Genomic DNA, 23,892 nt, shown 5'->3' with positions numbered 1-23,892 from the left:
GGTGGTGGTGGTGGTGATGGTGGTGGTGGTGATGGTGGTGGTGGTGGTGGTGGTGGTGGTTGTTATTATTATTGGAAAGGAAAAGGGCATGGAGAAGTACTGCTCCTATCTGTCAAGTCATTATTCAGGGCACTTAAATATAGTTTGATTGTTGTTGGGTTTTTTGTTTTGTTTTTTGCTTTTTTGTGACATATTCTGGCTCTGGCTAGCCTGAAACTTGTGAGGTTTCCCCAGGCTTTGCCACCTGAGTGCTGGGATTACACATTTGTGTCATCATGTGTTTTGCCTTGTTTTGTTTTGTCAAGATAGGCTCTCACACTAGCACATTCTAGCATAGAACTAACTGATTATGCATCTCATGGCCTTAGCTTTTCAAAAGCTGGGAGTACAGGGATAAATCAGTATGCCTAGATCTATATACTTCCTCTTGAAATAGCAAAACTAACTCACAGACAATCCCCCAAGACAAAACAAAAACATTTAAAGACAAAATGGAATTAAGATGGGCATGTTATATAAATAGTTTCAAATGCAAAAGCTTAATTACCCAAAGAAACACTTGAAAAGAAAAGAGAAAAAACTATGGGCTAGAATGAATCAGCAGTTAAGAACACTGACTGCTCTTGCAGAGGACCCCAGTTCAATTCCCAGCCCCAACATAGTGGCTCATAACTATCTGTAACTCCAGTTCCAGGGCATGTAACTCTTCTGGCCTCCATAGGCACTCCATACATCTGCTGCACAGACATACATGCAGGCAAAACATCCATGTGCATAAGTTTTTTTATTAAAGAAAAATTTAGGAGAGACTTAAGTGAAAATGATGGTTTTTTTTTCTTTTCTGGCTATAAAAATTTTACACTATTTTAAGCTGAGAAGGGAAGCAAAAATGGGGTAGGATATAACTAAGTTCTGTCTTGGGAAGTAGGCATGGAATACATAATCGAAATAATTCTTCTCCTAATATGGTGTCAACTTAATCAGAACATATTGGAAACTTTTAGGAACAAATTTTCCTGTGCCTCTAACAAGTGAGACAATGAGTGATATTAATAGGGTGTGTAGATTCTAGACTGGTATCCACCTAAGCTTGAAAACACAAGCAGCAAAGACAAAAGGTAGGTAGACAGGTAGATGCTTGTGTCCTCTCAGGGCATCTAGAACAGGGACTGAGTCATGGCTTTGCAGTTCACTAACTTCGTTGCAGCAGAGGTAGATCTATGTGAGTTCAAAGCCAGCCTCATCTACAGAGGAATTTCCAGGACAGTTAGGGCTACACAGAGAAAGCATATATCAGAAAACAAAACAAACAAACAAACATACAAAACAGGGCTGGAGAGAGGACTCCGAAGTTAAGAGCACTGGTTGCTTTTCCCGAGGTCCTAAGTTCAGGTCCCAGCAACCACATGGTGGCTCACAACCCCTGTAATGGGAGCTGATCCTCTCTTCTGGGTGTCTGAAGACAGAGCACTCATATACATAATAAATCTTAAAAAGGAAGGAGAAGAAGATGGGGAGGAAGGAAGGAGAGAAAAAAGAAAGAAGAGAACAGAAAAAATGAGTTAATAGACATGCAGCTGAATGGCCTGTAGGGGTTAGAATTATTCCAACCAGCCTTATAAACCAAAACACTAATTTTCTAATACAAAGAGAAATACATAGATTGAGATTGTTTCTTTCAAAATCCTCCAAGAAATAATCTATATTTAGTTTGAAGGAAAGTGTCTTGCCAACAGGTCAGCACACTCTGTACTGCTACTTCAGGCCATGTTGTATCTGACCATGTTGTATCTGGGTATTTTCAGGCCATGTTGTATCTGGTTGCTGCTCTAAGGTTTGTTGTAACTTGTTCTGTGACATTACCTGAGTTTCTTGACTTCTGCCTGCCTGTGTGTGCATTATAGGAGTCGGTTAGACTTGAATACTTGAAAACTTCTGTGATCTGATTATTCTTACAGAATATTCATAAGGCACTGTCATGCAGAACATCCCACTTTTGAGAGGAAGAGAATTGTCACTATGTAGAGGGTATTTAAGGCCGAGTGACTAGATGACATCATTAGGGAGAGAGTGTGAAGAGATTGCAAAAAGGAACTTGGAAGGAGACATTGAATAACTCCAAGAGTAGAAGCAGAAAGAGCTGTCAGCAGAGTATGCAGAGAGTGGGGGGGAAACCAGACCCTTCAGGAGAGAGTGATTGCCTGCCCCCAGCTAGGTAAGAGGCTCAGTAAGATACTACTGTTCTTGATGAAAGACATTTTATGATTTCCTGGAGTCAGAAGTGAAGTCAGAAGGCTCACTGCAGTGGAGTAGAGATTTGCTGCGGAGGAAATGGAGACTGCGGGACAGAAATGGGAAGTACTAGATGATATTTATTTGCCAGAGATAAAGAAGCCAAGATTGATCACACAGAGAGAACCGAGGGAGCTAAGTCCCTAAAAAGGTGAAAGGGAATGGACGTATGGAATGTGTGTCCCCACAGGCCTTTGGTGGCATAAGTCTGTGCTCAGGCGGGTGGCAGTAGGTTTAGTAGCACAAGGACTGAGGCTTCTCCCTCTGTTTTTGTGTACAAAATGAAGGCCTGAGGCTGTAGGTCGGTGGAAGTGTTTGTCTCAACATGCATGGTGTCCCATGATCATTCCCAGGAGTGCCACACATCCACAAAGGTTCAAGGCCAGCCTGATCTGCAGAGTGAGTTCCAGGACAGGCAGGACTACACAGAGAAACCCTGTCTCGAAAAACCAAAAAAAAAAGAAAAGAAAAGAAAAAGAAACTGCGTTGATAGCTAAGAAACTGATAACTGTCAGTAAAAAGGCTGAGGTTTGGCATCTCAGATAGTAACTAGCACCAATGAATACTTGATAGATATTTACAGAGTGAACTTAAAAGTGGCTGTTCCTGTTGTATTTTTATTTATTTTCCCACCTATGTCTAATTATTCTGGCTCACCTTAAGATTACAGAGTGGTCTTGGAGACATGGCAGCTTTGCAGAGTTCTGCAATTTGTGTGGCAAAAAAATATGTTCTAAATTAGGAATTAATTTTATTGACAAGATCTGCGTATGTAGCAGGGACTGTCTTTAGTCTCCTGCTTTAGTCACACAAGTGTTGGGGTTATGGGTATGTATCACCACACCACCATCTTAGAAATGGTCAGAATGCAAAAAGAAGGTTTGTTTTGTTTGTTTGTGACACTGGCTGTCAAACACGAGGCCTTGAGTGTATTAAGGCCAGTGCTTTACCACTGAGCCATGTCCTTAACTCCCAGGAGGCTCTGATGCTTTTATAATTTAACTGGACAGAACCCTTTTTTCATAGTTTATTCGCCTTTATTCTTATTTGGAAAATAATACAGGTTTTTAAAAGCTTGTTAAAACTGAATTTGTTTCTTATGTGAAGAACTAGACTGACTAAACAAAACTAAGTTCTCTGGATTATTTCTAACAAAATCCAGATTATTTTATGTTTTATTATAGAGAACATTTTTGAGAAGGAAATGTCAGAAAGATTTTTTTAGTATATTGTATAAGAGATTATTTACTGAAATAATTCCTGTTACAATATTTCAAAAACAAAACCTTTAATTCCATAATACCATTATTATTAGATTCTACCTTAAATGGACCTAAGTTGTTTTGAATAAAACGCTTTTGTCTATTCAATATAATACTATGTGAAAGAATAAATAGGGGAAATTAGTTTGATTAGCAGAATGGTTTTGTAGGAGTGGGTAGTGATGGGAACTTTGCTTCCTAATGCAAGCATGCATGTGTGTGAGCACAAGTGCATGCATGCTGGAGGGTATGCATGATTTCATGATCTCAACACTGACTAGAACTCGGAATATAGTCCAGGCTGGCCCCACATGTGTGGCAGTCTTCCTGCTCTACCTCCCGAGTGTTGGTATTTAAGTGTGCATCACCATTCCCAGTTTATGCTCTGTTCCTTTCACCCCAAATCGATCAAACTTTACATGTTGTGAGATCTATCTATCTATGGATGGTTGGCTGTGGGGTTGGCTAAATCCACACCTCCACACTTTCAAGCATCTTCAAAACTTATGTATAGCTTCAAGTTAAGTAACTAGGAGGGCTGTGCAGTGGTAGTGCACATCTTTAGACTCAGCACTTGGGCAGAGGCAAGAGCATCTCTATGAGTTCAAGGCTAGCCTCGTCTACAGAGTAAGTTCCAGGATAGCCAAGGCTACATAGGGAAACCCTGTCTTTGAAAATAGACAGACAGACAGACAGACAGATAGAAAATCCTTCATTCCTGTAGACAGTGCTGTTTCAGACACCCTCAGTATACTTTGCTAATATTAAACCTCCACTTTATAAGCTATTTTGATGCTCTGATTTCATTTTTTCACTTTTTAACTTTTTAAAAAAGATTTATTTATCTATTTATTTTAATGAGTACACTGTAGCTGACTTCAAATACACCAGAAGAGGGCACGGGAGAAGAAGCCACCATGTGGTTGCTGGAAATTGAACTTATGACCTCTGGAAGAGTAGTCAGTGCTCTTAACTGCTGAGCCATCTCTCCAACCCCTGATTTTATGTTTTCACAAAATAACTTGGTCATTCTTTTATAGTAATGATATGTGCAATGTTGTTTTTAGACAATATAGTCACAGATATTTGACATAAATTTATAAAACCATACTTGGAGTGTATTATGCTTTGAGCTCCCATAATACTCCAACTCATCTTCATTGTGTTAGGTAATATATATTAGATTCATATGAAAGATATGGCAGGAGCTAGTGAGATTATCATGGCAGATAAAGTGCCTGCCATGCAGCCATGAGGCTAGGAGTTCAGATCCCCAGCCCCCGTATAAGAGCTAGGCATGTCTAACCCCAGTGCTGGGGAGCCCTGAGACGCCTGATCTCTGGAGCTTGGCCAGCCAGGCTAGCTGCAGCAATGAACTCTGGGTCCTGGCTCAAGAAAATAAAAATAAGGAATAGAGCAATGTGTGTGTGTGTGGGGGGGGGGGGGTTGGACGAGCTGATGCCTACCTCTGGCCTGTGCACACACCCATTCCATCCCAACAAAGATGAGGTTATATGTACTTGTATGTTGTATAGATTGATAACCCATGTTCTCCCTATTTTACAAATGAGAGCAACCGGTACTCTCAGCACTTAGGAAGCTGAGGTCAAAAGAGGCTGCTGTGGAGGTCAAGTCCAGCCTATGCTGCTTAATGAGTTGGAGGCCACCTTGCACTAAGGAGACCCTGCCTCAAAACAGCAAGCAAGTTAAACTTGCTTGTAGAGACTTTTAACTGTTCCAAGGTCCTAGAATAGTTGCTTGTGAAGGTTAGATTTAAAACTGAGTTCTCTTGAACTCTAAACTCTATTTTCATTCTTTAAATTATATACTCTTTTTTATCTAAGTTCCTAAAACCCCAGTTTCACTCTGCTGTATTGTAATTGATCTCTTGTATTTGTTTGATTATCTTATTTTATTTGTAACCTTGCCTTGGGGCCTGTTACAGACTAGTAGAGTGAACCACAGTGGTATCACTGATAAGGAAGCAAGAAGTTTGTTTTCTGGTTTAGTTCATTGTTTCATGACCCTCCTACCATTTGGATGTCTTAGCTTTTAGAGTTAGTTTCACGCAAGTACATATGCACACACAAACTTTTGTGTAAATGGCTAGCCAGTGATCACCTTCTTTTTGATTTTGTGTCTGTGTGTGTGTATGTATGTGTTGGTATGTGTTTATGTGTTTATACTGGCATACTTATAGCGGTGTGTGTGTATAGGTGTGAGCAGGTGGAGGGCAGAGGTCACCTTGGGCATTGTTCCTTAGTTACTGTGTATCATGCTTTTTTGAAATAAAGTCTTTCATTGAGACCTGGGACTCAATAAGTAGGCTAGGCTGGCTAGCTAGCAAGTCCTAGAAGTTTGCATGTTCCACCTTGGCAATGCTGTGGTTACAAACACATGCCCCCACACCTAGACTTTTACTTGGGGGTTAAGTATCAAGCTCAGGTCCTTATGCTTGTATGGCTAGCACATCACCAACTGAACTGTCCCCCTAGCCTCTGTTTTTGAAGCAGTCTTACACAGTAGTCCATGCTAGGTTAGTATTCTGTTGACCAAGTTGGCCTCAAACTTGTGGCAGTTTCTTCAGTTCTGAGATTGCAGGATAAGGCATCACACTTGTCTCTGACCTTTGGAGAACATGGTTGTAGGTTCTAGCAGGGGCACAGGACAGCTCCAGTACCCTTGCCTGACAAATGACCATCCTCTTTAATCTACTGAGCATGCATCTGTGGAAGGAATAGTGAGGGAGGAAAAAGACATCAACTGAATCAGCAGAGTCAACCTGACAATCAGTGGGTGACAAGATGTTGCAAGCAGGTTACACTCTCATCTATTTTTCTCTTTTATGGGTGAATATTTTCATTATTTGAATATACACTTCTCCCCCCTTTTGAAATAGACTTTCATTTAGTCCAGACTGGCTTTAAACTTCCAGTCCTTCCATCTCTGTGTCTCCCATGCTGGGGATTAAACCTGTGGCTTTGTGCATGCTAAGCAAGCATTCTGCTACCATCTGGCTATATCTCTGGCCCAGTATATTTTAAACATGAAAATCTTATCTTCTATACCCATGGCCTTTCAAGTCCTACATAAAGTCTTGGGTCTGTGACGTTTGAGTTGATGTAATGAATTTATTTTCTAATAATGTTAACATGACTATAAAAGATGAAAGGATAAAAATATATGGTAACTTTAAACAATGTATGACATTAATTTATGAATTAGATATTAAATCTATATCAATTTTGAAGGTTCAAGTTTTTGATACCTTTATTCTGTGAATAGTGCTCCCAAATTTTAATCTGGAAAAAAAAACCCAAAACACTGTAATAACCTTTTTAAAAATTTCATTCGCATTGGTGTTTGTCTGCATGTAAGTCTATATGAAGGTACCAGTTCCCCTGGAACTGGTTAAAGACAGTTGTGAGCTGCCATGTGGGTGCTAGGAATTGAACCCAGGTCCTCTCTCTGGAAGAGCAGCCAAGGCTCTTAACCACTGAGCCATCTCTCTAGCCCTTGAATAACTATTAAGAAAAGGTTTATAACCATAAGCTTGCTTGCTTACTTGTTTGTTTGTTTGTTTGTTTATCCTTACTACAAGTTTTGTGTGGGATTATATAAATTGTTTATAAAACTCTTTGCTATAAAAGAGAATTTTAACATAATAGTGTTAACATATCATACAATTGGGATATATGCCATGTTGCTCCTGTATTCAGTTTTAGTCTCGGTGCAAAGCAGAAGAATCTAATGTGTTGCTGGGCTTTATTTTCTGTATTAGCTCCTCCAGAGTTCCTGATCTATGAAATGGCAGAGAATGGAAAAAATTGTGACCAGAGACGCGTAGCAATGAGTAAGGATCAGCACAATGGAAGTCTCACAGGTAAGGACCGTGTAGCTGCACCAGCAGCAAACTGTCCTGGGGCGATGATGAGTGTCACTCTTCTGGGACTTCACATGAATTTCCTCACTTAATCCTTACACTAACCAAGTAGATTGCCTCTGCATTTTGGGATGGTGTGTCCCTTTAATGCTGGCACAGGCAGGCAGATGTCTGTGAGTTCGATACCAGTCTGTTCTACATAGTGAATTCTATTGCAGAAGAAATATCTAACCTACACCTATCATTCCCCACATTTGTAGTTTGAGTCCAAGTACAACTACTGGATTCTGGTTGTTGTTTTGTTTTATGAGGGGAGGGAGGTACATTTCAAGATAGGGTTTCTTTGCAACAGTCTAGAACTCACTTTGTAGGCCAAGCTTGCCTCTGAACTCACAGAGATCTACATGCCTCCGAGTGCTAAGATTAAAGGCGTGTGCCACTATGACAGGCCATTTGTGTAGGATAGATGCTATGAAAGGAATTAGTAAAGAACATGATTTGTGGTGTGTGTGTGTGTGTTTGCAGGGTTTGTTGTTGCTGCCTCAGTAAAATTGATGGGAAAATAACAGATCTAGGGCCAGTGCACAGAGGACACGCACAGCGTGTGTGAAATCCTGGATTCAGTCCTCATCACCAAAAAGAAGTGGCAACCATGACAGTTCAGTTCATTTTCTGACTGTTTGGACTGGTTCCCATTTCTCAGGATTACTGGGCTCACTGTGAATGGTTACCTGGGACATGTATGAAACTTTGTTTCTAAGGAGTCATACATTATATGTACCATCCTTCTATGATGACTAAGAGTACTCTGCAGAGCTGCCACTCATGGAGTGGAAAGAGATAGGCAAAGATGTACAGACAGGTGAGAAGCCACTGAGGCTTCAGTACAGGAACCTACTACAATCCTTGTTCTTTTGTTAAGATTTCAGAGACTAGAATTCTGTTCTATAAATTGCCTCCTCTACAGAAGGCTGATCTGAGTTTGGTACTTTGAACTCCTTAAATTTGCATGGTCTTAATGTTAAATCTCATTTATACTTTTGAGTTATTTTTATGCTATTAGAGATACAAGACAGCAAGGTGGGTCGATTTTTATTCTTTGAAAACAGTAGCACAGATGTTAGGAATTCTCCTTTAACTTCCATGCTGTTGTTTTTCAGACCCCTCTTCAGTTCATGAGAAGAAGAGAAGGGATCGAGAAGAAAGACAGAATATTGTCCTGTGGAGACAGCCACTCATTACCTTGCAGTATTTCTCTCTGGAAACTCTTGTAGTTTTGAAGGAATGGACCTCAAAGTAAAGAGCTTTCTTACTACTTTTTATATAAATCGTAATTACTAATTTTAGAAGTCCTTAGCCGTCTCCTACTCCCTGCCATCTGTTTTGCCAAAAGGGATTAATTAAATTTAGAACATTATCATAGGAACATTTGTTTTCCTTCCTATAGTTTAAAAAGAATTAGACTAGGGGAATGGGGATATAGCTCAGTTAGAGTGCTTGCCTCTTAAGCACAAAACCATCACCACACAAGAACCAGTTTTCCAAGATCTCCCTCTGCTGTGTACTTAAAGATCAGCCTGGCCTACATAAAGACCATGCCACCCACCTCACCCCACCCCAAATGGAGAGCAATAGATTGGGATATTCATTTTGAAGAAAGATGAGTGAGGAAATGTTATTTACTTGATAGCTTATTGCAGGTGACTGCCTGCTCTTGCTCATTTCTTCTAGGGGAAACATGGAAAAGGTAGTGGTTGTTTCCACCGGATTTTATCTTAAAAAGAAACCAGGCCTGTTTGCAGTAGATACCCCAAGTCTGCTTTACTGACAGCCAGGGGAAAAGAGCTCTGCCATAAAATATGTCCTGTCTTTTAAACCCCTTGCATCTGGCTGTTTCAAATATGGCAGAGAGCAATTTCACATCCTATTATTTTTTTGTCCTTTTAAAGAATCTATACGGTTATCTTACAATTTTGTTGTATTTAACATTTATAAAACATTTTATAACAAATTTCAGCTTATTTGATCCCTCTAGGAGCCCCACAAAGGAAGACAAGCAAATATATGAGTGTTATGATTCTTAAAGGTAAAAGTGCAAATGAGATTTGGTTAAATGTCTTACTAAGAGAGCACTCCCCACTGGCCAACCCAGTCTGTGGCTAGAAAGCCAGCACTTTTCCTGTTGCACCGCTCCAAATTCAGAGATCATGTGCAAACCAGATGAGGCTTTGGGTGGAGAAAGGCTGTCTGAGTAAGAGTGTGGCTGTATGATAATCCAGGTTCTGGCACTGTATACCTTGACTGACTCTGTCTATCCCAAAGGCTGTTTCTACAAATTGTAAGATCAATGTGACTTTTTTTTTTCCATTTCTTTTTAAGATTGTGGCATCGTCAAAGCGTTGTGGTGTCCTTTTTACTGCTGCTTGCTGCGCTTGTCGCTACGTATTATGTGGAAGGAGCGCACCAACAGGTACTGTGCTGTGCTTCCCAGTCTGCAGTCGCACATTTCAGAATGTGACTAATGCAGCGTTCATAGAATTTATACCCTCAACACTTTAAGCATACTGATAACTGGTATCTTAATGTCTTATTCCAGCACTAAAAATACCCAAGCACTGTCTCATAGCTGGTCAATGTTATTCTGGTATTTAGGATACTATTTTACTTTCAAAGATTTAAGCTAGCTTTTTTTGTAGCTTTCTGATCTGTCCAAACAGATTTCCTCCTAGATGGAGGGGTTTTGTGTCTGTGAAAGGTAGATTCGTTCCCTGCAATCAGTAGTCATAGTACTGATGAGAAAATAAGGAAGTAACATTTGTCAGCATATTTTCATTAAAATCGTGAAGCATTAATCTAGTCTAATAGGAAATGTTTTTTAGAAGCTATCATTTTAAAGTAATTATTCTAATGTCAGAGAAGGTTTTCATTGTTTTTAAGTAGTTTTCAATGCATTTTCTATAGGAATCTTTATATCTTGGCGTGATGGTTTGAATATGCTTGGCCCAGGGAGTGGCACTATTGGGAGGTATGGCCTTGTTGGAGTAGGTGTGTCACTGTGGTCATGGGCTTTTAAGACCCTCACCCTAGATGCCTGGAAGCAAGTATTCTGCTAGCAGCCTTCAGATGCAGATGTAGAACTCTCAGTTCCTCCTGCACCATGCCTGCCTGGATGCTGCCATGTTCCCGCCTTGATGATACCGGATTGAACCAGCAGCTCTATAACCTCTGTACTCCCTTATTTTATTGACTTTTTTGTTTTGTTTTGTTTTTTTGGTTTTTTGGTTTTTTGAGGCAGGGTTTCTCTGTGTAACCCTGGCAGTCCTGGGCTCTGTAGACCAGGCTGGCCTTGAACTCAGAAATCTGCCTGCCTCTGCCTCCCAAGTGCTGGGATTAAAGGCATTCGCCACCACTGTGTGGCAGGTCAGCTCTTTCTTGAAAGTCAGGTCTTTCTTGCACTGAACTTCATTTTTGCTCTTGTTTGAAAAACAACGTGGTATTACGTGTACAGAAATTGTTTTATTCTTCTTTTTTACTTGAAAAATCAAGAATGTATTCTATTAACAAAAGAAAAAAATGTGTGATTGCACCTCAATCTTGGTATTTTGAGACAGGTTCTCCACATGGCCCTTACTGTCCTGAAACTCAAGAGATCCCCCTGCCTCCCTCCTGAGTTTAAAGGGTTGCACCGCCATACCTGGTTCATTGCCCCCTTTCTTGACCACTGTGTCTCCTGTATTCCTAACGTTTTCTCTTTACAAATATTGCATAACTGTCCCTTTCTTAACTCTGTTTTATGTCTAATTTTTCAATCACTTTCAAGTGTTATTAGCATTACCATACTAGGTTGGGCCTGGTAGCACACAAGCATAATCACACCACTCAGGGAGCAGAAGTAGAAGGAGCAACTAAAGCTCCAGGCTGTGCTGTTCTACATGGAAAGTACCAGGCCAGGCTGGACTACAGGCTGAGATCCTGTCTCAAGAAACCAGAGAGAACACAACAATAGTGATTACCACGCATGTGATTTGTGTCTTGTTTTCCCCATGCCAGCTTATTCTGCTTAGAGGGGTTGGTTTTGTGTTTTGCTTTGCTTTTGTTTTTTGTCCTCTCTGCTGTGGTACACTGGCAGCTCGAGACCTCTTCAAGGAGTGTGTTGTCTTACTGTTTCTCAGCTGAAGGGTCACGGAGGTGTTTAGCACTAGCATGGTCCTGGGCAGGTGTTTGAGTTTATACCTTGTCCCTTTTGTTTTTCAGTATGTGCAGCGGATAGAGAAGCAGTTTCTTTTGTATGCCTACTGGATAGGCCTGGGGATTTTGTCCTCTGTTGGTCTTGGAACAGGATTGCACACCTTTCTGCTGTATCTGGTAAGCATGGCTTTCTTTCAGGGAACAAACACGAAGCTGCTTCTTCTGTCTATATTGGTGTATTTACTGTGGAATCTACAATTCTAAAATCTGTGTTTAACTGCTTCTGGGTTTTCAAGTGTTCTAATCCTCAAACCAGTGCCTGAAGTAGGCTTTTTTTCAATTTTGAAGTAATGATTATTTTGCTTTATGCAATTGTTATAATAGATGAAGTTCATTTGAGTTTATAAAATTCTGTATAAAGCTTAGAACAAGTTATACCCATAATCTGAGCCTTGTGAAGCTGGGGAGTGGAATTGTTGTTAGTTTGAGGTTAGTGTAGGCTTTGTAAGGAGACACTGTCTCGAAAACACAAAACAGTGAGGTGGCTCATCCAGTAAGGGAGCTCACTGCCAAGCCTGAGGGCCATAGTTCAATCCTCAGGAGCTACCTGATAGACGAAAGAGAGAACTGACTCCTGCAAATGTCCTGTGCCCTTTATTATGTGCTCAGTTATGCACACATGCACACAAAACAAAGAAATGAAATAAAAACGGCTTTTTAAAAAGGGGGGGCTGGAGAGATGGCTCAGCAGTTAAGAGCACTGACTGCTCTTCCAGAAATCCTGAGTTCAATTCCCAGCAACCACATGGTGGCTCACAACCATCTGTAATGGGATCTGATGCCCTCTTCTGAAGAGAGCAATAGTGTACTCACATACATAAAATAAATAAATAAATCTTAAAAAATAAAATAAAATAAACAACAAAACCAAGAAAAGGCTTTAAGTGGATATAGACAGTTTATCTGTTAATCAGTGACACAGAAACATTCTAAGCAGCCATGGGCACTTGTCAATAGTTTGGATGTTGTTATTTAATATAACTGATGAAATAACATGTAAAACTTAGTGTTTTTATAACTCTTTCAACAATTTTTTTAAAGTACTTCCTTGGTGAAATACTAGTTTAAGTACAAGAAAAAAGTTGAACTTTCCATTTTTACAAGTGACCTTAAAATTCTGAGGTTGAAGGAGAATAGGCAGCTGAAGACAGGACAGCAGGATCTAGGGAGGTCTTGTCAGGGTGAGGTAAGGCTGGGATGCTTGAGTGCTCACTAAGCTCTGTGGCTGCATGGTTTGTTTCTTTTGTTCTCTTCTTGTTCCTGAATAAGGAAGTAAACGCACTTCCATATGTGTAGTTTTATCTTCCTTGGGTAGAAAGACTACCACAGTGATACTCCATGCTGAGTTAATTCCATCATTTCAAGCAAGGCTGCTCTATACTACATTCACTTCTGAACCCAATATGTTAATGTTAAGGCATGAATGCTTGCTATAGGACAGTGTTGAACTAATGTCTGAAGGATAATTTGGGAGTTAATCTTTAGTACATCATTTCTCTTAAGTTTATTTTAAAGCTTGGAATTTTAAGCTAGACCCAGTGGCACATGGTACTAGCTGCTTAGGGGACTATAGCAGCAGCTTTGGGAGTTTGAATCTAGCTTGGGCAATGTAAGGAGGCCCCATCTCAAAAATGTTTGAATTTTAAAATTATATTCATATCTGCTTATCTCTTACCTGAAATAAAAATAAGTAATTGATTCTATTTCTTAGTAACTGCTAAACTGGTATAAGTTTGTATTTATGGTATGTGTGCGTGCAGATATATCTGTCTGTGTATACATGTAGATGGAGACAAGTTGTCAACATTTGGTGTCTTCCTCAATCACATGCCACATATTTTTTGACACAGGGTCTACATAAACTTGTGTTTAGCTAGATTGCCTTGCCAGCGAGCCAAGGGATCCTCTTGTCTTTTCCTCCCGAGTGCTGGGATCACAAGCATCCTTTTCAGCTTTTTGCATAAATGCTGGACATCTAAATAAAAGTCTGCATGCTTAAACTAAATCTCTCTCCAGTCCTGTAACTGCTAAATTCTTAGTAGTGTAATACTGCATTCAGATGCAGAAATTGAAGGAGAGAGAAAAAGAAAAGACAGATTATAGGATATCTTTTTGTTCTTGTTTTTGTTTTTTATTTTGTGGTGTGTGTGTGTGTGTGTGTTTGGCTTTGGTGTTTTTAAGACAGGGTTTCTCTGTTTTCCCCTGACTTTTCTTGAACTCACTCTGTGAAGTTAGGTTGTTCTCGAACTCAGATCCACCTGCTTCTGCCTCCCAAGGACTGGGATTAAAGATGTGGGCCACCCTGCCCTATCTTCCTGTTCTTATATAGATCCACCATCTGATATTTCTTGAAAAACAAGATGAAGGGATTTGTTTGTAATAGAAGACAAACCTAAAATTGTCTGGGAAGCAGCATACATGGAAGATTCTACTGAACATTAAACGGAATTCAAATGAGTCCTCTTTAAATTGCATACAAATTTAGTGTAAAGAAATTTGAGGGCTGGAGAGATAATTGAGTAAAGTACTTTCTGAACAACCTTGAGGCCCTCACCTGTGCCATAGCACACAGATACTCACCTGCACGGACACATTCGATAATAATAGCAATAATAATAATAATAGGAGTAGTATTGTAACAGTAAAGTTTATTACAGAATTAATGTAAAGGAAAAGTAAAATCTTTGTTTCTATTAATGAGCATTTTTACACTTGATCAGTGTGCTAGTTTAATGGAATGTAATTAGAATTTTCTCAGCTTTAACTTTTAGTGTGTATGAGTATTTTGTATGTCTGCATCATGTGCGTGTGGAGGAGCTGGAGTTACAGACGCCGTGAGCTTCTTGTGGGCACTAAGAACTGAACCTGGGTCCTGTGCAAGAGCAGCACAGCCTCTCTACTGCTGAGCCATCTCTCTTGCCCCTCCTTTTTCAAGAGCATTTGGGAGGAAGTGCTTTCTCACTGCACTCAGTGTTATATCTACTATATACTAAGTCACAAGTGAGGAGACAGAATCATTGAACTTACAGAAACTACTGCATTAATTATACATAAATGTTTCCATGGGAAGTTTTTTGTATATTTGTGTATTATATTTGTATATAAATTGTTAAAATTACATGTGAACTTTAACACATTTTAAAAAAAGATAGGAAATCAAAAGCAGAGTTTTGATTTGTTCTTAATACAAGCTATTCTAATAACTCTGGATAATTTTTTAAAATTTACCATTTCCTTTGTGATTTGTAACAATGTTTTAATCCTTAAGTACAGGGGGTCTCTCTCTAGAATCCCAGTGACCAGCATGTCAATCCATGTAAGATGAGCCAGTTCAGCTCAGTACAACTCAGTAGTCTGTGTTGGCTTAAACTTTGAGACTCTGACCCCAAGTAGTTTCCTTTAGGTATATTTAATTAAGTACAGTATAATTTGGTGAAAAAAAATTCCCGGTGATAATTAACTCAATCCCATGTTGAAACTTTGTAAGAACATGTGGCACCTTCCATAAAGATGGGTTCTATGTATAGATTGACTGCGAAAAGAAAGAGTTCCATGATAAGGTCTCGGGGAGGATCTGGTGTGGTTTTGGCCGCACAGATAATGTAAAAGTCACCAGGCTCATAACCTCCTCTGCTCTGAAAACAAGTTCTCTTCTCTTCTCATCTCTCTCTCTCTCTCTCTCTCAAGAAAACCCTGCATGTTTAACATTCCTGGTTTCTCTAGTGCTTCTGTGATGGCACAAGGGCCTCTGTGCTTTGCCTCCTACACCTGACAATCTTCATTTCTTTTGTGTATTGCTGTTTGTTTGTTTGTTTGCTTGCTTGTTTGGAAGGGGATGTCACTATATAGCCCGGGCTGTCCTGGAATTCACAGTGTAGACCAGGCTGTCCTGGACCTTACAGAGATCTTCTCCCCTCTGCCTCCTGAGTGCTAAGATTAAAGACGGGCACCACCATGCCGAGCTCCCTTGTCTTTTGATAATAGGACTGTGTTTGGGAAGCCCCAATTACATGTGCTTTCTTTTATGAGCTTTTGTGTAACCCTCGCTTAGCTGTGATGATGACGACATTCTGATGGCCTACTTTTCTGTGATGGTGAAATAGACACCTCTGCCTTGTAATCATGTAACCCTTAGTCGAGAGGCCAAGCAGCCACGCTAGGAAAGTAGTCTGGGCAGACATACGGTCCGCTTCTTGTCGGACTTCGTATTTGTATTGCTTGTAAAGACTTACATTACAGTTCATGTAGTTTGAAAAACTAAAGATTAATTTCTTCTTTATCATGATCATGCTTTCTAAAAATTAAGTAATATGAAAACGCTTTGTATTTCGTATCCATTGGTTTTCACAGTGGAAGTTGCCTCTTTTCGGTTAAACCTTGTTAATTGTGATTGAATGTACACCAGATGGTCACTTAAGATTAAGACTAAAAAGATTAGATCTTAAAATGAAGTCATATTTTTCAGTTAATGAACCATTTCCTTATTTTTAAATTTAAGTTTTTCCATTGAAAGGTTGTAATTTGAAAATGTGTGTTGGAAATCCCATCACTCAATAAGCAGAGCTGCTGTTTACATGGGAGTGGTGAGTGTGAGCCAGAGAGCAAAGCAAGCTTCTGTCATCTCTGCGGTGCCATAGTTAGTAGGATGATTAGTAGAACCACTGACTTGTGTTGCTTATTCTAATTTCCTGAACATTCTACTTTTGTACCTAGGAGAATAAGCTTTTCATTCTTGTTGAAAAAAAAAAAACCTACATTATTCACATTCTCCAAAGATTGTCATCTACAAGTGGTTTGAAATCAGTTTCCTAGGGGGCTGGAGAGAAAGATGACCCAGCAGTTAAGACCAGTGTGGAGGACCTTGCTTTCAATACCCAGAGATGGTGGCTCACAATCATTCATAGTTCCAGTTCCAGAGAAAATAATGCTGTCTGCTGGCTTCCATAGGCATCAGGTTCCTACACATATATGCATGTGTGAAAAACATCCACACATGTAGAACAAAATAAATGCTAAGATCCTTTAAAAAAGAGAAAAAAACAATTCTAGAACTTGTCTTAGTACATCACCACTAGATGGCAACACTAACACAATCAATATACTGTTGTGTATTTGCCTATAAAGCATTCTTACCCAATGCCCAAATGACTCTCTTAGCCTAGACACATGATTTATTATTTATCTATATTCATACATACATGTTTTGATTACATAAGAATAAATGGGGCTGTGTGTAATTCTAGTTGCAGGGAATCCAGTGCCCTTCCTCTTCTGACCTGAGTCAGGCAAGCATATATTTCACAGACATTCATGCAGGAAGATGTGCATACAGACAAAGTAAATCTAAAATAATTTTTAAAGGATCAGTAAAATTACCAGTTAGCCTTTCTTTCCATTGACTTGCATATGTGGAAAATAATTCCCACGGCTGTTGCGGCCTGCCCGCAGTCCACAACACGAACGGTTCAACTGAGAATGGCAGTTCGAACTGAAAAGAGAGGAATCTAGACGGGGTGGAAGAAACAGTGGAGCCAAGACAACAAACATTCTGATCAAGGCTCAATTTTACTATTTTCAGACACTCAGTTATAAAGGAAGGGGGAGGGAACCCAATATCCCGCCAAGTAACTCAGGGTCCAGTAGCAGGACGAACACGTGTGTGCCTCCAGGCAGCAAAGGCAGGTTCCAGCAGTAGGCGTGGCAGGACGAATGAGCAAGTAGCTCCACCCTTGAGCAAGCAGGTTCCAGGCTGGGGGAAGGGAGGCCACAACGGCTATATATCCTGGGCTGGTCTTGGACTCATAGCATCCTTCCTGTCAGGGCTTCCCAAATAAGGGGATTGCAGGTGTGCACCACCACATCTGGTTTTCCATCCTTTAATGGTCAAGAGTATGCAGAAGTTTTGATTATGAGAGAAGCAGAGTCAAGTAGCTAGGTTGGAATGTCTGCTCCAATATTAGCTATGTGATGTTTGACGAATTTCATAAGATTTTTGTTGTTGTTGTTATTGTTTTTTTCGAAAAAGGGTTTCTCTGTGTATAGTTTGGCTATCCTAGAACTCGGTCTGTAGACCAGGCTGGCCTCTAACTTTCAGAGTCTTCTGCCTCTGCCTCCCGAGTGCTGAGATTAAAGGCGTGTATCACTATCACCTGGCATATTTCTTAACTTTTTTTTAAGATTTATTTATTTTATATATGTGAGTACACTGTCTCTGTCTTCAGACACTCCAGAAGAGGACATTGGATCCCATTACTAGTTGCTGGGAATTGAACTCAGGACCTCTGGAAGAGCAGTCAGTGCTCTTAACTGCTGAGCCATCTCTCCAGCCCAGATTTCTGAACTTTCTTTTTTTTTTTTAAGATTTATTTATTTATTTATTTATTTATTTATTTATTTATTTATTATGTGTAGCTGTCTTCAGACACTCCAGAAGAGGGCATCAGATTTTTGTTAAGGATGGTTGTGAGCCACCATGTGGTTGCTGGGAATTGAACTCAGGACCTCTGGAAAAGCAGTCAGTGCTCTTAACCGCTGAGCCCAGCCTGATTTCTTAACTTTTAAACCTTAGTTTATTCAACTATAAATGAAAGTGATAATAATGGTAATTATCTCGTGACTGTTTTGAGGACTAAATGAAATAACAAATGTATCTTTTTAAACATGATGTTTAATACACATAAAGTATCTAGAAAATTATTCCAGCTATTATAAATACTATACTATGTTACAGAGTTTTATATTTTTGTTTTGGAGAAGAGAGAGTATAAAAGAGAAAAAGACCAGAGACACTTACGGGTTTGCGTTTCGGTGCATGTGTGCATATGTGAAAGCCACAGGACACGTTTGTTTTTTGTTCTCTCCTTTTTTATGTTTTACTGTTTTTGAGACAGGATTTTGTTGTTTGTGTGACTGTGCTGCATACTTGAGCTTCCAGCAATTTCTCCTGATTCCACCTCCCATTCCCCATAGGAGTGCTGGGATTCTAAATGTAAAGAGCTGTGTCCAGTCAAACTCAAGCCCTCAGACTGTGCCAACACAGCGATCCCTGGCTTCTCAGCTCCTTGTTTAAAACAAGTGATCATTTTCTTTCTTTTTTTTGAGACTATAAATTGGTTCCATTTGGGGATTGCTTAAAAGGTTTATTACAATAACCATGACTCTGTAGAATGAAAACAAAACAAAAGACAAAAGAGATCCCAGTTGGAGAAGCCAGAGACACTAGAAACGGCAGAGTAAAGGACACCCTGTCCTATGTAAATGACTGCAGAGGGGTCCTTGCTCGGGTACTTAGAAGTGATCATTTTCAATATGTATGTTGTGCCTTTGTTTTCTTCTCAGTGCTAATTATTAAACTAACAGCCTTAAACATGCTTGCTAAATTTTCTACTACTGACTACATCCACAGTCCACCCTTAGCTATTCTCACCAGCCTTGGCTTCTTAGTGAATCTCAAAAATAAAATAAAAAAGAGAAAATGCCTGCTGGGTGATGGTAGCATATGCCTTTAATCCCAGCACTCTAGAGGCAAAAACAAGTGAATCTCTGAGTTTGAAGCAGGCCTACTCTACAAAGTGAGTTCCAGAACAGCCAGGGCTACCCAGAGAAACCCTGTCTCAGAGTATGGGGGAGGAGTGAGCAAAGTTAAGGTTTAAATCTTACATCCAAATAAGAAAGCTGAGTGTGGTGACGCACACCTATAATCTCAGCACGTTAAAGGTAAGATATGGAGTTGAAGGCTACCCTCACCTACATAAGTTCTAAAGTTGATTAACCTGGGTTTCATGAGCCCCAATCACAACAGCAGCAAAAGCTATAATTGCATTGGCTGGTTTCCATTGTGTGGTGTATAGACAGTTTTTGACACTAGGGGGAGCGTTTTCCTGCAGAGAGATTTTTCAAAGCTCAATTTCTACACTGTGCCTCTGGGAAGGAAGCACCAGATACCTACCCTTACAGACAAATGTTCTTTTTAACCTAATTCACTAGGATTTCGTTTTTCACACTTGGGATCAAAGTAGAAAAATGCCTGGAACATTAATTAGCATTCTCCCTTCTAAAAGCAATGTGAAAATAGGTTTTGGAACTATTGGATTATAGTATAAAATTGACCAAGTTTTATTAGAAATTGTAACCAATGTGTTGTCCTTTGAAAATTCCTCCTTAAGAGACATTTTCTTAATATGGTCGTTTCAACAAAATACCTTACCTTTGTTATAAATTAAACACAACAAATATGTACAATATTTGCTGCCCAGATGTCTGTTTTACTCTTAAGTTTGGGTTATTTTATTTTAAAGTGGAGCAGAAATTGTACCTTTTTAAAATCTGGCATGTTGATTGTCTTCTCGTGTTTAAACATTGCTGTGGGTAGTGCCTGATAGTTGTCTGTGCTGCTCTAAGCCGTGTTTCCTTAGGTACAGATATTTCTGGGACCTTTTGGCTCTTGATTCCTTATTGCTGGAAGTAAATATTTGGGAAACATCACTAAGATGTGGTAAAATGAAGCGGAGAAATAGTTTCAGTAACTGTGCTGTTAATGCCGTGCTGGTGATGATTCTCTTAGAGCTAACCTGCCAGCTTCCTCTTCACTACTTTTTCTAACTCTGATAATTGCTTCAGTGCTCATCTGTGAATCTTTCAGTACAAAGAAGGAAGAAATTACCCCAAATTGGGTTCTGGTGTCACTGATACTGACTTCTGTAGGCATGGTGACTGTGGCATGATCACTCTGAGTCAGAGCTCATCCTGGAAGATTAGCAGCCTCTTTTTAGGGGGGAAAAAAAATGCCTGTTGGCCTTTGGTTGGTGAGGGAGGGAATGGTAGCTCCTCTCCCTCCCCAAGGAATGACTCATCTATTAACTCATGAGCGTCACCACATCAAAAGTAGAAACGAAGGTCTCCAGGACATAGGGGTTTATACAGACTGGATAGCTTCCTGCCCTTAAGTCACTATTTATAATTGTGTGCTTAAAAGAAAGCTTCAAAGAGTATGTTAAACAACTTGCATAGCTCTCTACCTAAATATGTAGTCCATTTGTTCGGGATACTTAGGTCAACTCATGATCCAAATTTGCTTAGAAGATGGAGGTCAGTGGCAGAGCACTTCCCTAGCATGCTCAAGGGCCCGGCTTCAAGCCCAACCTCAGAAAAGAAAGAGGAAGGTCAGTTAGGGTTTGTTAGAGTCTTCTTTGTTTTGTGGGGGTCTCACTCTTCAGCATTGGCTGGCCTGGAGCTCACTATCGCAGCTTACCAGGTTGATCTCAAACTCACAGTGAATAATTGCCCACCTTGGCCAGCTGAATGTTGAGAGTAAAGGGTGTGCTACCAGGCCTGCCCTCTCAGGCTTACTGAGAAACATTTGAGGTGATGGGTCACCTAAAAATCTTTAGCTTATTAATGTATATACTGTATATTGTATAATGTATACTAAAACATCATACTGTACTTAAAGTGATACACAATTATTTGTAAATCTTTAAAACCAATTTTACTTGATTTTAAAGGAGAAACAAAGTATTTCTTCTTCTTCTTTTAGATTTATTAATTTATTATATGTAAGTACACTGTAGCTGCCTTCAGACACTCCAGAAGAGGGCATCTGATTTCATTATAGATGGCTGTGAGCCACCATGTGGATGCTGGGATTTGAACTCGGGACCTCTGGAAGAGCAGTCAGTGCTCTTAACTGCTGAGCCATCTCTCCAGCCCCAAGCATTTCTTTATATGTATACTAATCTGATACAATCCACTTGCTTCCAGAAGGCTCATGAGCTAATTAATATTAGAGTTTACTTTTGTTTTGGCCAGCAAATGTGTACTTTTAACATATAATCATATATTCTTGCCCTAGATGCCACGGCCATTGTTTTATTTTTAAACATTTTGTTACATTAGGAAGATAAGGCAGAATTCTAATTATACTTTGTTTAAGTCCAACAGATTTAAAGACCTGCCACTCATATTAACTAATGCCCAGGCCTTTGGGTTTAGACAAACCATGCTGCTTTCTATAGAGAAGAGCAGGGAAGTGCTAGCTTGTGACTTGACAAAGAGAATCTAAAGAACAGGTCTGGGGGGCTGGAGAAGATGGCTCAGTGGTTAAAAGGAGTGGCTGCTCTTCCAAAGGTCCAGTGCCCACATTGCACCTGGGCCACAGCTACCTGTAAATCAGTTAATTCCCAGGAACTTCCTGGCTTCTTTGGGCACAGACATCCAATGTGAACAAAATATCCTTATAAATAAAATTTTAAAAAAGAAATTGAAAAAAAGAAGAAGAAATAAAGGAATAGGTCAGCTTTTTGGTGTCTGTTTGCAGTGAGTAGTTCTATATTCCATCTGTCTAGCCGTCCTTTCTGTAGGTCAGAGCCTTAAGTAAGCTGTCTTCTGACTGGTGAGAAAAGCAACTGCTTTTAACTTGGGGAGAGTAGAATTCCTGTGTGGAAATGGAAAAGTCAGACTTGAAACAAGGAAGAAGGAAAGGTTGCAGTCATGCAGACAACCCTTTGCTTCCCAGACGTCCCTAGTGATCACATCCCCACCAGCACGGTCCTTCTGTTCTTCAGTGAAGAGTGAGGCAGACATGGTTTCCCAGTGAATCACAGCACGCCTCGGCTTTAGTACCTTTGGCCTGAGGTTTCCAGACAAAACTAACTGGAAATTTTGCCCTTGAGCTCTCCCTTACTTCTGTATGTAGATGATAGACTTAGCTATGAATTGACATTACAGATGTTGGGGAAGCACACCTGTCTTTAGGAATGTTTTATCAGTTTTAAGACAGCTGCCTTGACTGTAAGAATGTCAGTGTGTCTCCCTAGGAGTATTTATACTCACACACACACACTCAGTCTTCATCACCCAAAGGAGCTTGACTAAACTAGTTCCTAGTTAAAAAAAAAAAAAAAAAAAAAAAAAAAAAACAAAAAAAAAAAAAAAAAAAAAAAAAAAAAAAAAAAAAAAAAACCCGGGGGGGGGGGGGGGGGGGGGGGGGGGGGGGGGGGGCTGGTGAGATGGCTCAGCGGTTAAGAGCGCCAACTGCTCTTCCAAAGGTCCTGAGTTCAAATTCCAGCAACCACATGGTGGCTCACAACCATTCGTAACGAAATCTGATGCCATCTTCTGGAGTGTCTGAAGACAGCTACAGTGTACTTACATATAATAAATAAATAAATATTTTTTAAAAAAAGATTAAAAAAAAAAAAGAAAACTTCAAATCCCAGAAAATGGTTTGGGGTGTCTGTGTGTGTGTGTGTGTGTGTGTGTGTGTGTGTGTAAAACAAAGTAGAATTACATATACTATTTCATCATTTTACAATTAGAAATTTTTTAATTGATTGAACTATGAGTATATTCATGCCTCCTTATGAAGACCTTATTTTGTGTTTGTGACACCAGGAGATCTTTCTTTGCACTTGTATAAATACTACATAATCATCAGAGCACAGTTTAAAATTTCTCTTTATGAACAGGTCAGGGCAGTTTTGTTTGACATCATCTCAGATGTTATGAACAGCCATTGAGATTGCTCAGTGGGTAAAGCTGACCTGAGTGAGCTCAGTCCTCTAACCTCCACGCTTGCATGCTGGTGCACAAATTAAAGTCTTATTTTTCTTGTTTGGTATTCTTTGGTATGTAGTGGCACCCACCCTAATCTCAGAACTCAGGAGGTTGAGGCTGGGCAACACAATGAAAACTTGTTTTTGAACAACAAAAATGATGGCCTAAAAAATTCTAAATTTATTTTATTACCACCACTAAAGATAGAATAAAATTAATCTCACAGAATAATCTGAGATGGAAGTTTTTTCTTTGTACTTTACTCTGGAAAGATTATAAATTGTAGTAATATATAAAATTTGTATAAAAAGACCTGAGTCTGGAATATTGCTGCCTGATATCTCAGAAGTTGAAAGACTGAAACAAGAGAATCTGGTATATGAGGTCAGCTACAGCTGCAAAACAAAATCCCCAGGAAACTTAAAATACCTTTTTCACAGCCAGGTAGTTCTGTCCACTCCTGTGAGAAATCTGCCTTCTCGGCTGACTTTGGTGTATCCTCACCCAGCAGCCTTGCCTAGGCAAGTACCTGTTATCTTGAGCAAAGCAGAATTATTCTGTCAGTCAAACTTTGGAAACTATTGTATAATAAATACAACTTATGAGACTAGATATCTGGAATCTCAAAATGAAACAAAAGCAGATGTCCAATGT

The 23,892-nt window shown here is 39.7% G+C and overlaps 1 protein-coding gene across 1 annotated transcript in view; it reads left to right on the top strand.

Annotated features, from left to right (window-relative positions):
* Positions 1 to 23,892, top strand: part of Vmp1 (vacuole membrane protein 1) — a 99,029-nt gene that overhangs the window by 10,363 nt on the left and 64,774 nt on the right. The window contains exons 2-5 of the mRNA XM_021177042.1: positions 7,336 to 7,437; positions 8,598 to 8,733; positions 9,817 to 9,907; positions 11,692 to 11,802. Coding sequence (XP_021032701.1) covers positions 7,362 to 7,437; positions 8,598 to 8,733; positions 9,817 to 9,907; positions 11,692 to 11,802 — 414 coding nt within the window. The 5' untranslated portion in view covers positions 7,336 to 7,361. The remainder of the gene's footprint in view (positions 1 to 7,335; positions 7,438 to 8,597; positions 8,734 to 9,816; positions 9,908 to 11,691; positions 11,803 to 23,892) is intronic.

This window comes from Mus caroli, chromosome 11 (genome assembly GCF_900094665.2).
Source record: "Mus caroli chromosome 11, CAROLI_EIJ_v1.1, whole genome shotgun sequence".
Classification (NCBI taxonomy): Eukaryota; Metazoa; Chordata; class Mammalia; order Rodentia; family Muridae; genus Mus; species Mus caroli.
Note: the sequence above shows the minus strand (reverse complement) of the source record. Positions and strands in the feature narration are given on the sequence as shown.